Consider the following 18,740-nt stretch of genomic DNA (forward strand, 5'->3'; position numbering starts at 1 on the left):
AAACATTTTTAGAAAGTGAGGACATTTTTAGAAAATTAGGACAAAATATTTTAGAAAATTAGGACATTTTTAGAAAAATTAGGACATTTTTAGAAAAATTAGGACATTTATTTTTAGAAAATTAAGAAATTTTTGGAAAGTGTGGGCATTTTTTGAAAATTAGCCCACTCTCAGTGTTTCTTCTTCTGCTCTCTTGTACATCTCTGTGGTGTAGAACGTTCCGCCGTTGTCCTCGACCATCTCGTCTATCTTCTCTAGAAGCTCACTGACTTGAGACGGGTCATCCACCTCGTTGTTGAAGACGTGATAATGGCCGTGACACTTCTCAATGATGTCAGGCAGGTCTTTGAAATAACAACCTGCTGGCCTCCAGTCTGCAGCTGCAGGGAGCTCATTTAATGGACCAGGTTTAGTGTAATAGCAGGATGTGTATTTTAGTCAGAATAATGCCCGTTAATACCCAATATGAATATATGTTGTACATTGATGTTGAAACAAGAAAAAGAATATAGGCTACCAGTCACAAACGTTTATATGATACATATTAAGCTAATTGTTTGAGTCATGGCGATTAAACGAATACTTCTTCCTACTCTTTTTCGGACGTAACATTTATTTATGTTGATTATTTGTTTATTGGGTAAATGGTGGGTGTACCGGTGGTTATATAGGCAGGTAGGCAGGACCAGCATGCATCTGGGTGGGCTTATGTTTTTTTTTTACCAGAACAAGGGCGGTAGTGACATCCATGTTTTCTTTGTGCTTCGTTTGCTGCTTTTTTGGATAATTAAATCATCAGAAACACAAACATTCTGCGTGGACAAGGGACTCTTTTGCCAGCGTAAACCCCAATACCCATGGTGCATCAGTGGCCCTTTGAGTTAAGGTTGATTTTTGCTACAAATGGCCACTAAACCATAAAAAATAAACATGTTACAGATTAAAGTCTGAACCACTAGATGTCATGCTGTGTTCATGTTTATATGTATTACAGACTCTGATGGTTCAAACTCACAGATGTTGATTTCTTTTAATGTTGGAGACTGAAAAGTGAGCAGAGTTGTATTAACACCCGTATATTTAATGTTCAGCAGCAACAGAACTGCCGTCACTGTGCAGGATGTTATAATTAGAGGTTTAGATCAATGACCTGCGACATGCCGTCACTCGTGATGAAGATGAAGATGATGATCTTCATGTTGAGACTGCTTCAGTCTGACAGGTTTCTGATGAGTGCTGATCACTATCAGCTGTGCTGCTGAGCTGCAGTGCATGCTGGGATACGGAGGCTTCCTGTGAGGTTTGAGGATTCATGACTCAGCGTTATTTCTGAGCAGGTACAGGAAGTGACATCACATGTGTTGGCAGTCTCCATCTTGGTTTTTGACCGTCTCCATGTTGGTTTTTGGCCATTGTCATCTTGGTATTTGTCCATCACCATCTTGGTTTTTGGCCGAGACAAATCCAAAATTTCATTGGTAAGACTTAAAAATGCCCGTAGCAGCAGAAACAGCAATGAATGTTTTTTACAGTCATGAATCTGTGCAGATTTTTTGTGTGTTTTCTATAATCTGTTTTAGTATTAGAATCATTCATCGTCTATTTTTATACTCCGATCGTACAGTTTATTAATCTGAGCGTACGTTCCATTCATTTGTGCATTATGTTTATTTCCTGTGATGTGGGTATTAGTTTATATATTGTATTTCTTTAAAGCCTCTAACTCTGAACTGTCATATCTGGACTTTAACATCAGATGAAACAGAGCAGACAAACTGAGTTTTGTCTCTGAGGATCTGATGGGAAGGAGCAGCCATCCAATGCATTTATATGAACAGTGAGTGTTTGTCTAAATATCTTTGTGGGGACCTGAAGTTTAACCTTCACAGTGAGGACAATTTCAGAAAGTAAATGTTGTTTTTTGCAGCATCACCATGTCGGGGATTCTTTCACAACAATGACCGGCTCGCTGTACATTATCCCTTACATAAAAGTGATGGATTACAGCCAATATATCCATTACTACAGCCGCATACAGCTAGCAGGAAGCTGGCAGAAGCAGATATGTCATATGAGCGTGCAGGGCGGTGCAGTCCCGTGGGTCTGATGACCGTTCATTATGGCGAGGAAAATAACTCTGGATTCAGCTTTTAGTTTATTTTACAACTTTTAGTACATAATGATTTAAATGAGGGATATTTAAGTGTTCCTACTGGGAAGTTGATTTACCTAAAAAAAAAAAGATCCTCTGATTTACAGACGTCTCTTTATACATCCATGGACACAGACTCATTGGCGTTTTACGTCCAAAATGGCGGCGGCGCTACCGCAGCGCCATCTAGCAAAGTTTCATCTCTTTGCTTCTATACTCCTTGGTAGCATAACACACCACAATCTACCACACACTGTCAGAAGGAGAGCTGCATCGTGGGTAATGTAGGCGACAGGTTTAACCAGGAATAAGAATGTGGGGAATAGAAAAAGAGGATATAAGATGGTTGTTTTAGTTTCAGGCTGACCATCAGGAGGACTCCTTTAAGATCTGTGAGTGAGTGAACGCCCACATGGACCATCATCTCATCATCATCATCATCATCATCATCATCATCATCATCATCCGGATCTGTTGGGCTTCCCATTCCCATTGAGTGCTGCAGTCTGTTAAGGTAAGACAGAGTTTATTCAAGTTTAACTGTCTGAAGTAGAAGGGAAACCATTCATCTTTTAATCTATTAGTCTGTTGTGAGAAAATGAATCAATAACAGTATTAATAATCGATCACAGAAGTGTGTGGATAAAATCAGTTTATTGTAATACTCTATTGGGTTAATGGAGCATGACATCATGAGGTGGGTCGGGCGTGGTACTGGACTGTTGTGGTTCAGAGGGAGCTGAAGCTGGTCTAAACCCTCACCTGGTGGTCCTCAGAGACTGGGAGAGGAGCTCAGATATCCTATTAGAGCCACCGGTCCAACATCTGATCCGGATCCTCCTGGACGCCTCCCTTTGTCCCTTTGGAGGTTTTCTGTCCAGCTGGTGGGAGACCCCGGGATAGAGATTATAGATCTGGCCTGGTCTCGGAACACCTCGTTGTCACCCAGGACTATAGCACTTTACTAAAAACAATGTTTACAAAGTGCTTCATAGGATACAATAATGAGGAAAACGGATGCAACTAAACACACCAACGATATGGAGGACAAAGCCTGCCAAAATCAAAAATAAATACATGACTCGATAAATAAATAAATGTCATCAAATGTAGCAAAAATAATATTAAAAATAAATGTAGCCATTAATTGATAAAATGTGACATAAATTGATATTACTGTTTTCATTTTATTTATTTGTATTAATTCCCTTATTTATTTACTCTTCTGTTTAATGTTCCCTTTAATTTATTTATGTATTTATTTTTATTTATTTAAAAATGTCTTTATTTATTTTACATTTATTTTTTATAATGAGGCAGAAATGCATAAAGAATTATGTATTTATTTTTATTAATTTAAAAATAGATTTCTTTATTTTTGCATTTATTCTTTTTTTTAAATTATTTATTTTACATTTATTTTTCATAATGAGGCAGAAATGCATAAAGAAATGTATGAAGAAAAGAATACAGAAATAAAGTTTGGGGAAATAAATAAGGGTTGAAATGCAAAGGGAGAATCCTGCAGAAATAAATTAATAAATGCATTGATACATACATTTTAAAATAAATAAAAAATAAATGCCAAAAATAAAAAAATAAAATTAAATGCAAAAATAAATAGATAAAAAATAAATAAGTGAATTAATACAAAGATAAATAAACAAAGAAGCAAATTAAAACAGAAATATCAATTTATGTCCCATGTTATCAATTATTTAATGGCTACATTTATTTTTAATATTATTTTTGCAACATTTAATGATATATTTATTTATTTATCGAGTCATTTATTTATTTATTTTGGCAGGCTCCGTCCTCCACAGTTTATAAAAGACTGTTTAAAAGATGAAACTAATGTACTGGGGGCCGGATCAGTAATTATACGGCAGCAGCTCGGTCCATGGGGACTGGGTTGGGTCCAGAGTGTCCAGCTCTGAGAGTGGACCGGTAGCTGACGGAGTAGACTACATTCATGTGAATATAGGGCCTGTTAATGCATGAGTGTATTAAAGTAAAGTATGCCTTCTTCTTCTATCGCTCAGACAAAAGCAGGTCAGAAACAGAGTTTAAAATGTCATCCTGAAATAAATAAAAGAGGCTTTCAAATACTCAGAATATATTAAAAGATATTATCGAGTTGGAAGAGAGCGTTATAATAAAAACATATTTATTTAATTACCTACTTATTAATTTTAGCAACAACAAATCTTGTTTTTCTGGTCTTACTGCAGTAAAAATCAAAGATTCTAGTTATTAGGTCTAAATATCCTCATGTCCTGATTTTAAATAAATGTCTGACTTCACTGAACTTTCTTTAACAACATGTGTAAACGGTTATTATTATTATTACTGGCTTTATATTCTGTCTGCATGGTGTTAAATACGTACATATGATGTCCTGAGTAAAGTGCCATGAGACCTTTAAAGACGGTTTTATTTTACAGTTCTGATTGTGAATCTGTCCCAGCGGAGAGACATGGCATCCTACACATCAACAGGTAACACATTTCTATTTCAGCAACCTGGATGTCAGGGGGGAAATAACTATATATTACAGCACTGGGATCATGTTTTTATCTGGGTGTAGTAACCAGAGGATGAAGTCAGCTGGTTTATAGGAGAGGTGAGCAACTCCATCTGCTGGTTGGTTCAGGACGTGCAGCATAAAGCAGCATCCTCTGTTTCCTTGTGATAGACTGTGAGAGGTACTTACACTCCCTCGCTTGGGGCTCCAACCCGGAGGGTGCAATCCACTGTTTTTTGGCAGAGAACCACGGCCTCAGATTTGGAGGTACTGACTCTCATTCCAACCGCTTCACACTCGGCTGCAAACCGCCCCAGTGCGTCCTGAAGGTCACGGTCTGATGAAGCCAACAGAATCACATCATCTGCAAAGAGCAGAGACGCAATTCTGAGGTCCCCAAAAGGGACACTCTCCTCCCCCCATCTGCACCTTGAGATCCTGTCCATGAAAATCACAAACAGGATCGGTGACAAGGGACAACCCTGGCAGAAGGCAACACCCACCGGAAACAAGTTTGGCTTTGTGCCGAGTATACTGATTCCCGCAGGACCCCCAACAGAACGCCCCGGGGGACACGGTCATAAACCTCCAAGTCCACAAAACACATGTAGACTGGATGGGCAAACTCCCATGACCCCTCTAACAGCCCCGCGAGGGTAAAGAGCTGGTCCACTGTTCCACGGCCAGGACAGAGTCTGCATTGTTCCTCCTGAATCCGAGGTTCGACAATCGGTCGAAAAAAACTTTCCTGTGATACCCCGATAATTGGAGCAGACCCTCCGGTACCCCTTTTTAAAAATGGGAACCACCACCCCGGTCTGCCATTCCACAGGTACTGTCCCCGACCTCCACAAGACACTGAGGAGGCGCGTGATGGCCTAACAATGTCCAGTGCCTTCAGCATCTCAGGGTGAATCTCGTCCACCCCCGGCGCCTTGTCGCTAAGGAGCTTTTTGACTACCTCAGAGACCTCTAACAAGGATATGATGAGGCTTCCCCCTTCTCCACAGCCTCGTCCTTTTTCCTGACCCCCTGGTTGCTGCTTCAGGAGACCCCTGGGCCAACCAAGCCTGACATGTTCGTCCATCCAACCTGTAATCATCTGTGATTCTTCAGGTCACATCAGTCCTCACACTGTCTCATGTAAAGTACTGTGTAAATCAGCATTTGTGTTAAAATAACTACAGAAGTGGCACTACTTCAGTACGGAAGTTATGCAACAAATAAGGCCGGTGTATTTGGAACCCATCCATCCACCCCGACCTCCTCCATACAGGGACGTTGTCACTCTTCATACTACATCACCTGTCCGAGCTCAGGATTACGTGGATTACATGCAAATTGATTACGTGGGTTATATATAAATTATCATTTATTACGTTTCGTAGGTAGCTTTCGAATCTTTCCGACTGGATGGATGTTCACTAAAACCAGAACCATACCTCTCTCCATCCAACATGTAATCATGACATCTGTGATTCTTCAAATATCATCAGATATCATCAGTCCTCACACTGTCTCATGTAAAGTTCTGTGTATTTGTGTCTGACAGGTTCTGATGAGAGGAGGATTGTTCTGATTGGGAAGACCGGGTCGGGGAAGAGTTCAGCAGGAAACACCATCTTGGGTCGAGAAGCTTTTGAGTCTGAACTTTCTGCAGATTCTGTGACATCTAAATGCAAGAAAGAAAGAGGAGAGGCTGGAGGACAAAAGGTTGCTGTGATTGACACTCCCGGGCTGTTTGACACCAGTTTAAAGAATGAAGACGTGTGGAGGAGGATCAAGATGTGCATCGGTATGTCCTCTCCTGGTCCTCATGCCTTCCTGGTGATTGTTGGGCTGGGCAGGTTCACAGAGGAGGAAAGACAAACCGTGAAAATGATTCAGGAGACTTTTGGTCAAGACGCAGATAACTACACGATGGTGTTGTTCACTTATGGAGACAAGCTGAAGAAACAAACCATTGAAGATTTCATTTCCAAGAGCAAAGACCTGCCAGACATCATTGAGAAGTCTCGCGGCCGTTATCACGTCTTCAACAACGAGGTGGACAACCCGTCTCAAGTCAGTGAGCTTCTAAAGAAGATAGACGAGATGGTCGAGGACAACGGCGGAACGTACTACACCACAGAGATGTACAAGAGAGCAGAAGAAGAAATAGAGAAGGAGAAAGAACGAATCCTGAAAGAGTCGCAGGTCCAGAGGAACAAAGAGCTGGAGGAACTGAATGCCAAATTCACTGGGGAGATGTTTGAGATGCAAAAAGAAATGCTGAAACTAAGATTTGAGGCTGAAGCAAGAGCTATGGCTGAACAACGAAATGTTCAACAACCCCCCAACATAGTGCAACCAGGCTGTGTAATCAGCTGAGCAGCTGAAGCTATCTGGTTTAACAGCAAGATACAAAATCTCTAATAATTGCTGAGCGTAATAAGAAAATAATGTTCAATCATTTATGATTTATTTCATGTGCTGTAGTGTTAAGACTGCTTTAGATAATCCACAGGTTACAGGCTTTTAATAATTACAATAAATAAACAAATATGACAGGAAATAAACATAATGAATGCATGTAATATATATATATATAAACATACGCTTGAACCACTACAGTGTTTGTTTATAAATAATAAAATGGACAACGGATCATAAAAAATACACACAATTAATAAAAAATGTCAAAAGTTTTTAAAAAAAATGCCAGTATATAAATAATATTTATGACTGAAAAAAAAAATCATTATAATTGATTATAAAACAATATGCACAGTTTAATGAAATGCATAATCAAGTTAAACAACCAAAAGCTTGGATTATAAAAAATTATGCACAATTTAAAAAATATGCAGAGATTAATAACAAGTAGGCTCGTAAATGAACAATACATAAAAAACATATACATGATTAATACAATTTACAGATGGATTAATAAACCATGTGCTAAATTAATTAAAAGTATGCATGATTAATAAAAAAATATTCATGAATTAATAAACTGTATGCTCGGATTAATAAAACATGTGTTTTTGGAGTACACTCAGATTATGCAAAATACACACAAATAATCTAAATTTATCAATAAAACATACACTTGTATTCATAAACGGTTTAATTCACCATTCACTTGGATTATGACAAATATGCACGAATACAAATTATGCTCTTAATAATAATAATAAACTGGTATAGGGGATATTTTAAAGCATGACGTCAGGATTATTTGTATCTATGTATTCAATATGTGTACATGTATCTGTATAAAAGTGTGTCTAAGTGTATTAAAGTGAAGCAGCATTAAATTGATATACCAGCTGGATTAATCTGTTGTGTTGTTGTGTGATGCTGTTGTTTGTCTGTTGTTACCATGGTGACGGAGGGTTGTGATGGAGAGCAGTTGAAGAAGCATCCTGATGTTGGAAACGGTTTTAATAATCAATAAAATACCTTCAACTAAAGGTTTATTTCATGTTCACTGGGGAGAATTTCACCCATCATCCTCCAACATCACATTTACTGGTATTATAATGTTTAACAGGGATAAAAATGTGTAAACGTTGTGGAACAAACAAAGCAGGAACGCAGATAATTACACAACTGTCCATGAATGTATTGCCCCAGTGCATGCTGGGAGGGTTCCCAACAAACCTACCTCATGTAACCCATAGACTTATATACATAGGCGCCACATTGGACGCTTCAGCCCGCTGTGGCGAAACGTCAACGTGGGCGCCATATTGGACAGGGCAATACTTGCCTGTAACTCTATACAAGTGAACAGGGACGTTTTTCTGGATAAAAAGCACTATAACGTCTACATTTCTCAACCGATTTCAACGAGTCGTTATTATATTAAAGGATTTATGATCTACGAGGAGTAGACAAAATAAAGTTTTGTCTCCAGTTACTTAGAATCTGGATAGTTGAGCTATAATCGCTGCGAGACGCTCAGGAGACGAGTGTGAACCGTAGGCTGACGTGAACTGAATTACTGACGGGATAGAAAATAATTAATTTGAAATTGTTAAAACTCACGTTTGTCAAGTATAACTTTGACTTATTTTCCTTGTTTAAGGTTAATACTTGTAGAGAGGTCCCTGTATAATATAATATAATATAATATAATATGATGTACAATGAAATGTCTTTCTCTGTTTGAGCGATCATCAATCATTACCCCTAACACTGCTACTGCAGTTACTATTACGTTCATTTTCAGGCATTTATCATTAACATACTAATAAGAGCAATCAGAATAAGAGGGAAATAGTAACGTTAGTAAATACCTCTGTGTCTAAAGTTAACGTTACCCATGGCAAAATTACTTTAACTATTGTAACATAAAACCAATTGATGCTTTTAAGTTGCGTAACATTAGCTGTTAGTTAATCTCCACAACATGTTAGCGCACCTAAAGTAACTTAAGATAGTGTTAAATAAAAAAAAGTTAGCTAACTGTAAATATTGCTGAGAGTTAACGTACTGTTCAGACATGCCATCAGCTTTATTGTTTGCGATATTAGACTTGTGACGTTATCGTATATTTTTGTTTTAAATGCGATGTTATGCATAACATATCTATAAACTAACAGCTTAACAATAACGAACGCTTATCTGATGAGCTAAGTTACAAACGTTTTGATAATGAGAACAATTCTGAAAGGAAGATGTAATATTACATACGACCCTTTAATAATTACCTATTAATTGATTGAATCCTACCATAACGAGGGACAGACCGGTGATCCATGGACCGGAAGCTAGTAATGTTTTGAACAGTTTTTCACCAAATGTTTTGGGAAAAGAAAAAAACAATCGTAACGTTAACTCAACGTTACTCCGCATGTATCATAAACGTTTGAATATAATAATAACAAATCAGTTGAGAAAAGTAGACGTTATAGTGCTTTTTATCCAGAAAAACGGCAGGTCCCCCATTCACTTGTATAGGCCAGTCTTGCCAGGTCAAATATGGCGCCCACGTTGAAGTATGATCCAGGACTCAATGCGGCGTCTATGTATATATGTATGATGTAACCACCATAGCTTACCAGCCCAATAGTATCCCTGGAGGTTCGGCATCATAAGGTAAGTACAACAGGGTTAAGTGAAGCCTTGAGCGCCGACTGTTCCAAATACAGTCGTGCTAGTTAATTCTGTTAAAAAGTGAGTCGGAGGAGCACGTAGAATACTCTGGAAGAGGTAAAGACATTTAGGATAGATGTTCATAATAATGGTAGATCTGTCCATCTGTTAACAGATTTTACTATTTTTATTATAGTCTGAAGGCACGACAGATTCTATTGTGGAAAATAAATTCCAGCTTAATGTAAGCTAACATTGGTAGAATGAACCATTTAATAACTGTCTTTTTCTGTACTAAACACTTGTTTTTTTTGTATCCAAGCACCCAACAAGAAGATAATGGTGACAGAAAATCAGGAACAGACGGAAGATAAACAGTAACTCGGATCAGTAGCCACTTAGTGGCCTAGAAACGACTGGAGTCTAAGTAGGTAGCCGAAGGGGTAAAAGCCTGGCAGCTTGAAGACAATGGCATCTAGAGTTAATGGAAAAGTACCCAGCACTAATGGGAAAAACCCAGAATCTGAATAATTAGGACATTTATTTTTAGAAAATTTAAACATTTTTAGAAAGTGAGGACATTTTTAGAAAATTAGGACAATTCTTTTCAGAAAATTAGGACATTTTTAGAAAATTAAGACATTTATTATTAGAAAATTAAGAGATTTATTTTTAGAAAATGTAAACATTTTTAGAAAGTGAGGACATTTTTAGAAAATTAGGACAAAATATTTTAGAAAATTAGGACATTTTTAGAAAAATTAGGACATTTATTTTTAGAAAATTAAGAAATTTTTGGAAAGTGTGGGCATTTTTTGAAAATTAGCCCACTCTCAGTGTTTCTTCTTCTGCTCTCTTGTACATCTCTGTGGTGTAGTACGTTCCGCCGTTGTCCTCGACCATCTCGTCTATCTTCTCTAGAAGCTCACTGACTTGAGACGGGTCATCCACCTCGTTGTTGAAGACGTGATAATGGCCGTGACACTTCTCAATGATGTCAGGCAGGTCTTTGAAATAACAACCTGCTAGCCTCCAGTCTGCAGCTGCAGGGAGCTCATTTAATGGACCAGGTTTAGTGTAATAGCAGGATGTGTATTTTAGTCAGAATAATGCCCGTTAATACCCAATGTGAATATATGTTGTACATTGATGTTGAAACAAGAAAAGGAATATAGGCTACCAGTCACAAACGTTTATATGATACATATTAAGCTAATTGTTTGAGTCATGGCGATTAAACGAATACTTCTTCCTACTCTTTTTCGGACGTAACATTTATTTATGTTGATTATTTGTTTATTGGGTTAATGGTGGGTGTACCGGTGGTTATATAGGTAGGTAGGCAGGACCAGCATGCATCTGGGTGGGCTTATGTTTTTTTTTTACCAGAACAAGGGCGGTAGTGACATCCATGTTTTCTTTGTGCTTTGTTTGCTGCTTTTTTGGATAATTAAATCATCAGAAACACAAACATTCTGCGTGGACAAGGGACTCTTTTGCCAGCGTAAACCCCAATACCCATGGTGCATCAGTGGCCCTTTGAGTTAAGGTTGATTTTTGCTACAAATGGCCACTAAACCATAAAAAATAAACATGTTACTGATTAAAGTCTGAACCACTAGATGTCATGCTGTGTTCATGTTTATATGTATTACAGACTCTGATGGTTCAAACTCACAGATGTTGATTTCTTTTAATGTTGGAGACTGAAAAGTGAGCGGAGTTGTATTAACACCCGTATATTTAATGTTCAGCAGCAACAGAACTGCCGTCACTGTGCAGGATGTTATAATTAGAGGTTTAGATCAATGACCTGCGACATGCCGTCACTCGTGATGAAGATGAAGATGATGATCTTCATGTTGAGACTGCTTCAGTCTGACAGGTTTCTGATGAGTGCTGATCACTATCAGCTGTGCTGCTGAGCTGCAGTGCATGCTGGGATACGGAGGCTTCCTGTGAGGTTTGAGGATTCATGACTCAGCGTTATTTCTGAGCAGGTACAGGAAGTGACATCACATGTGTTGGCAGTCTCCATCTTGGTTTTTGACCGCCTCCATGTTGGTTTTTGGCCATTGTCATCTTGGTGTTTGTCCATCACCATCTTGGTTTTTGGCCGAGACAAATCCAAAATTTCATTGGTAAGACTTAAAAATGCCCGTAGCAGCAGAAACAGCAATGAATGTTTTTTACAGTCATGAATCTGTGCAGATTTTTTGTGTGTTTTCTATAATCTGTTTTAGTATTAGAATCATTCATCGTCTATTTTTATACTCCGATCGTACAGTTTATTAATCTGAGCGTACGTTCCATTCATTTGTGCATTATGTTTATTTCCTGTGATGTGGGTATTAGTTTATATATTGTATTTCTTTAAAGCCTCTAACTCTGAACTGTCATATCTGGACTTTAACATCAGATGAAACAGAGCAGACAAACTGAGTTTTGTCTCTGAGGATCTGATGGGAAGGAGCAGCCATCCAATGCATTTATATGAACAGTGAGTGTTTGTCTAAATATCTTTGTGGGGACCTGAAGTTTAACCTTCACAGTGAGGACAATTTCAGAAAGTAAATGTTGTTTTTTGCAGCATCACCATGTCGGGGATTCTTTCACAACAATGACCGGCTCGCTGTACATTATCCCTTACATAAAAGTGATGGATTACAGCCAATATATCCATTACTACAGCCGCATACAGCTAGCAGGAAGCTGGCAGAAGCAGATATGTCATATGAGCGTGCAGGGCGGTGCAGTCCCGTGGGTCTGATGACCGTTCATTATGGCGAGGAAAATAACTCTGGATTCAGCTTTTAGTTTATTTTACAACTTTTAGTACATAATGATTTAAATGAGGGATATTTAAGTGTTCCTACTGGGAAGTTGATTTACCTAAAAAAAAAAAGATCCTCTGATTTACAGACGTCTCTTTAGACATCCATGGACACAGACTCATTGGCGTTTTACGTCCAAAATGGCGGCGGCGCTACCGCAGCGCCATCTAGCAAAGTTTCATCTCTTTGCTTCTATACTCCTTGGTAGCATAACACACCACAATCTACCACACACTGTCAGAAGGAGAGCTGCATCGTGGGTAATGTAGGCGACAGGTTTAACCAGGAATAAGAATGTGGGGAATAAAAAAAGAGGATATAAGATGGTTGTTTTAGTTTCAGGCTGACCATCAGGAGGACTCCTTTAAGATCTGTGAGTGAGTGAACGCCCACATGGACCATCATCTCATCATCTCATCATCATCATCATCATCATCATCATCATCCGGATCTGTTGGGCTTCCCATTCCCATTGAGTGCTGCAGTCTGTTAAGGTAAGACAGAGTTTATTCAAGTTTAACTGTCTAAAGTAGAAGGGAAACCATTAATCTTTTAATCTATTAGTCTGTTGTGAGAAAATGAATCAATAACAGTATTAATAATCGATCACAGAAGTGTGTGGATAAAATCAGTTTATTATAAAACTCTATTGGGTTAATGGAGCATGACATCATGAGGTGGGTCGGGCGTGGTACTGGACTGTTGTGGTTCAGAGGGAGCTGAAGCTGGTCTAAACCCTCACCTGGTGGTCCTCAGAGACCGGGAGAGGAGCTCAGATATCCTATTAGAGCCACCGGTCCAACATCTGATCCGGATCCTCCTGGACGCCTTCCTTTGTCCCTTTGGAGGTTTTCTGTCCAGCTGGTGGGAGACCCCGGGATAGAGATTATAGATCTGGCCTGGTCTCGGAACGCCTCGTTGTCACCCAGGACTATAGCACTTTACTAAAAACAATGTTTACAAAGTGCTTCATAGGATACAATAATGAGGAAAACGGATGCAACTAAACACACCAACGATATAGAGGACAAAGCCTGCCAAAATCAAAAATAAATACATGACTCGATAAATAAATAAATAAATGTCATCAAATGTAGCAAAAATAATATTAAAAATAAATGTAGCCATTAATTGATAAAATGTGACATAAATTGATATTACTGTTTTCATTTTATTTATTTGTATTAATTCCCTTATTTATTTACTCTTCTGTTTAATGTTCCTTTTAATTTATTTATGTATTTATTTTTATTGATTTAAAAATGTCTATTTATTTTACATTTATTTTTTATAATGAGGCAGAAATGCATAAAGAATAATGTATTTATTTTTATTAATTTAAAAATAGATTTCTTTATTTTTGCATTTATTAATTTTTTTATTATTTATTTTATATTTATTTTTCATAATTAGGCAGAAATGCATAAAGAAATCTATGAAGAAAAGAATACAGAAATAAAGTTTGGGGAAATAAATAAGGGTTCAAATGCAAAGGGAGAATCCTGCAGAAATAAATTAATAAATGCATTAATACATACATTTTAAAATAAATAATAAAAAATATCAAATTAAATGCAAAAATAAATAAATAAAAAATAAATAAGTGAATTAATACAAAGATAAATAAACAAAAGAAGCAAATTAAAACAGAAATATCCATTTATGTCCCATGTTATCAATTATTTAATGGCTACATTTATTTTTAATATTATTTTTGCAACATTTAATGATATATTTATTTATTTATCGAGTCATTTATTTATTTATTTTGTCAGGCTCCGTCCTCCACAGTTTATAAAAGACTGTTTAAAAGATGAAACTAATGTACTGGGGGCCGGATCAGTAATTATACGGCAGCAGCTCGGTCCATGGGGACTGGGTTGGGTCCAGAGTGTCCAGCTCTGAGAGTGGACCGGTAGCTGACGGAGTAGACTACATTCATGTGAATATAGGGCCTGTTAATGCATGAGTGTATTAAAGTAAAGTATGCCTTCTTCTTCTATCGCTCAGACAAAAGCTGGTCAGAAACAGAGTTTAAAATGTCATCCTGAAATAAATAAAAGAGGCTTTCAAATACTCAGAATATATTAAAAGATATTATCGAGTTGGAAGAGAGCGTTATAATAAAAACATATTTATTTAATTACCTACTTATTAATTTTATTTAAGCAACAACAAATCTTGTTTTTCTGGTCTTACTGCAGTAAAAATCAAAGATTCTAGTTATTAGGTGTAAATATCCTCATGTCCTGATTTTAAATAAATGTCTGACTTCACTGAACTTTCTTTAACAACATGTGTAAACGGTTATTATTATAATTACTGGCTTTATATTCTGTCTGCATGGTGTTAAATACGTACATATGATGTCCTGAGTAAAGTGCCATGAGACCTTAAAGACGGTTTTATTTTACAGTTCTGATTGTGAATCTGTCCCAGCGGAGAGACATGGCATCCTACACATCAACAGGTAACACATTTCTATTTCAGCAACCTGGATGTCAGGGGGGAAATAACTATATATTACAGCACTGGGATCATGTTTTTATTTGGGTGTAGTAACCAGAGGATGAAGTCAGCTGGTTTATAGGAGAGGTGAGCAGCTCCATCTGCTGGTTGGTTCAGGACGTGCAGCGTAAAGCAGCATCCTCTGTTTCCTTGTGATAGACTGTGAGAGGTACTTACACTCCCTCGCTTGGGGCTCCAACCCGGAGGGTGCAATCCACCGTTTTTTGGCAGAGAACCACGGCCTCAGATTTGGAGGTACTGACTCTCATCCCGACTGCTTCACACTCGGCTGCAAACCGCCCCAGTGCGTCCTGAAGGTCACGGTCTGATGAAGCCAACAGAATCACATCATCTGCAAAGAGCAGAGACGCAATTCTGAGGTCCCCAAAAGGGACACTCTCCTCCCCCCATCTGCACCTTGAGATCCTGTCCATGAAAATCACAAACAGGATCGATGACAAGGGACAACCCTGGCAGAAGCCAACACCCACCGGAAACAAGTTTGGCTTTGTGCCGAGTATACTGATTCCCGCAGTACCCCCCACAGAACTCCCCGGGGGACACGGTCATAAACCTCCAAGTCCACAAAACACATGTAGACTGGATGGGCAAACTCCCATGACCCCTCTAACAGCCCCGCTGTTGTCGCTCTTCATACTACGTCACCCGTCTGAGCTCAGGATTACGTGGATTACATGCAAATTGATTACGTGGGTTATACATGAATTATCGTTTATTACGTTTCGTAGGTAGCTTTCGAATCTTTCCGACTGGATGGATGTTCACTAAAACCAGAACCATACCTCTCTCCATCCAACATGTAATCATGACATCTGTGATTCTTCAAATATCATCAGATATCATCAGTCCTCACACTGTCTCATGTAAAGTTCTGTGTATTTGTGTCTGACAGGTTCTGATGAGAGGAGGATTGTTCTGATTGGGAAGACCGGGTCGGGGAAGAGTTCAGCAGGAAACACCATCTTGGGTCGAGAAGCTTTTGAGTCTGAACTTTCTGCAGATTCTGTGACATCTAAATGCAAGAAAGCAAGAGGAGAGGTTGGAGGACAAAAGGTTGCTGTGATCGACACTCCAGGACTGTTTGACACCAGTTTAAAGAATGAAGACGTGTGGAGGAGGATCATGATGTGCATCGGTATGTCCTCTCCTGGTCCTCATGCCTTCCTGGTGATTGTTCAGCTGGGCAGGTTCACAGAGGAGGAGAGACAAACCGTGAAAATGATTCAGGAGACTTTTGGTGAAGACGCAGATAACTACACGATGGTGTTGTTCACTTATGGAGACAAGCTGAAGAAACGAACCATTGAAGAGTTCATTTCAAAGAGCAAAGACCTGCCAGACATCATTGAGAAGAGTTACGGCCGTTATCATGTCTTCAACAATGAGGTGGACGACCCGTCTCAAGTCAATCAGCTTCTAGAGAAGATAGACGAGATGGTCGAGGACAATGGCGGAACGTACTACACCACAGAGATGTACAAGAGAGCAGAGGAAGAAATAGAGAAGGATAAAGAACAAATCCTGAAAGAGTCGGATGTCCAGAGGAACAAAGAGCTGGAGGAACTGAAAGCCAAATTCACTGGGGAGATGTTTGAGATGCAAAAAGAAATGCTGAAACTAAAATATGAGGCTGAAGCAAGAGCTCGGGCTGAACAACGAAATGCTGTACAACCCCCCATCATAATGCCTCCAAACTGTGTAATCAGCTGAGCAGCTGAAGCTATCTGGTTTAACAGCAAGATACAAAATCTCTAATAATTGCTGAGCGTAATAAGAAAATAATGTTCAATCATTTATGATTTATTTCATGTACTGTAGTAGTGTTAAGACTGCTTTAGATAATCCACAGGTTACAGGCTTTTAATAATTACAATAAATAAACAAATATGACAGGAAATAAACATAATGAATGCACGTAATATATATATATAAACATTATTTGAACCACTACAGTGTTTGTTTATAAATAATAAAACGGACAACGAATTATAAAAAATACACACAATTAATAAAAAATGCCAAAAAAGTTAAAAAAAAGAAATGTCAGTATATAAATAATATTTATGACTGAAAAAAACAACTCATAATTGATTATAAAACAATATGCACAGTTTAATGAAATGCATAATCAAATTAAACAACCAAAAGGTTGGATTATAAAAAAATTATGCACAATTTAAAAAATATGCAGAGATTAATAACAAGTAGGTTCGTAAATGAACATTACATAAAAAAACATATACATGATTAATACAATTTACACATGGATTAATAAACCATGTGCTAAGTTAATGAAAAGTATGCATGATTAATAAAAAATATTCATGAATTAATAAGCTATGCTCGGATTAATAAAACATGTTTTTGGAGTACACTCAGATTATGCAAAATACACACAAATAATCTAAATTTATCAATAAAACATACACTTGTATTAATAAACGGTTTAATTAACCTTTCACTTGGATTATGACAAATATGCACAAATAAAAAATATGCTCTTAATAATAATAATAAACTGGTATAGGGGATATTTTAAAGCATGACGTCAGGATTATTTGTATTTATGTATTCAATGTTTGTACATGTATCTGTATAAAAGTGTGTCTAAGTGTATTAAAGTGAAGCAGCATTTAATTGATATACTAGCTGGATTAATCTGTTGTGTTGTTGTGTGATGCTGTTGTTTGTCTGTTGTTACCATGGTGACGGAGGGTTGTGATGGAGAGCAGTTGAAGAAGCATCCTGATGTTGGAAACGGTTTTAATAATCAATAAAATACCTTCAACTAAAGGTTTACTTCATGTCCACTGGGGAGAATCTCACCCATCATGCTCCAACATCACATTCACTGGTATTATAATGTTTAACATGGATAAAAATGTGTAAACGTTGTGGAACAAACAAAGCAGGAACACAGATAATTACACAACTGTCCATGCTGGGAGGGTTCCCAACAAACCTACCTCATGTAACCCATAGACTTATATACATAGACGCTGCATTGGACTTTTCAGCCCGCTGTGGCGAAACGTCAACGTGGGCGCCATATTGGACAGGGCAAGACTCTAAGGCCTTTAACTCTATACAAGTGAACAGGGACGTTTTTCTGGATAAAAAGCACTATAACGTCTACATTTCTCAACCGATTTCAACGAGTCGTTATTATATTAAAGGGTTTATGATCTACGAGGAGTAGACAAAATAAAGTTTTGTCTCCAGTTACTTAGAATCTGGATAGTTGAGCTATAATCGCTGCTGGACACTCAGGAGACGAGTGTGTACCGTAGGCTGACGTGAACTGAATTACTGACGGGATAGAAAATAATTAATTTGGAATTGTTAAAACTCACGTTTGTCAAGTATAACTTTGACTTATTTTCCTTGTTTAAGGTTGATACTTGTAGAGAGGTCCCTGTATAATATAATATAATATAATATAATATAATATAATATGAAGTACAATGAAATGTCTTTCTCTGTTTTAGCGATCATCAATCATTACCTCTAACACTGCTACTGCAGTTACTATTATGTTCATTTTCAGGCATTTATCATTAACATACTAATAAGAGCAATCAGAATAAGAGGCAAAGGAACGTTGTGTCTAAAGTTA

General features: G+C 37.8%; 2 protein-coding genes across 2 annotated transcripts; both read left to right on the forward strand.

Annotated features, from left to right (window-relative positions):
• Positions 1-1,099: 1,099 nt before the first annotated feature.
• On the forward strand, positions 1,100-8,134 carry LOC141774496 (GTPase IMAP family member 7-like). The gene is made up of 4 exons (XM_074647205.1): positions 1,100-1,478; positions 2,508-2,666; positions 4,600-4,653; positions 6,232-8,134. Exons 3-4 carry the CDS (start codon positions 4,632-4,634, stop codon positions 7,047-7,049), a joined length of 840 nt encoding a protein of 279 aa, XP_074503306.1. The 5' UTR covers positions 1,100-1,478; positions 2,508-2,666; positions 4,600-4,631; the 3' UTR covers positions 7,050-8,134.
• A 3,695-nt stretch (positions 8,135-11,829) lies between these two features.
• On the forward strand, positions 11,830-17,842 carry LOC141774497 (GTPase IMAP family member 7-like). The gene is made up of 4 exons (XM_074647207.1): positions 11,830-11,902; positions 12,932-13,089; positions 15,012-15,065; positions 16,017-17,842. Exons 3-4 carry the CDS (start codon positions 15,044-15,046, stop codon positions 16,832-16,834), a joined length of 840 nt encoding a protein of 279 aa, XP_074503308.1. The 5' UTR covers positions 11,830-11,902; positions 12,932-13,089; positions 15,012-15,043; the 3' UTR covers positions 16,835-17,842.
• Positions 17,843-18,740: the final 898 nt, after the last annotated feature.

Source organism: Sebastes fasciatus, chromosome 9 (assembly GCF_043250625.1).
Source record: "Sebastes fasciatus isolate fSebFas1 chromosome 9, fSebFas1.pri, whole genome shotgun sequence".
NCBI lineage: Eukaryota > Metazoa > Chordata > Actinopteri > Perciformes > Sebastidae > Sebastes > Sebastes fasciatus.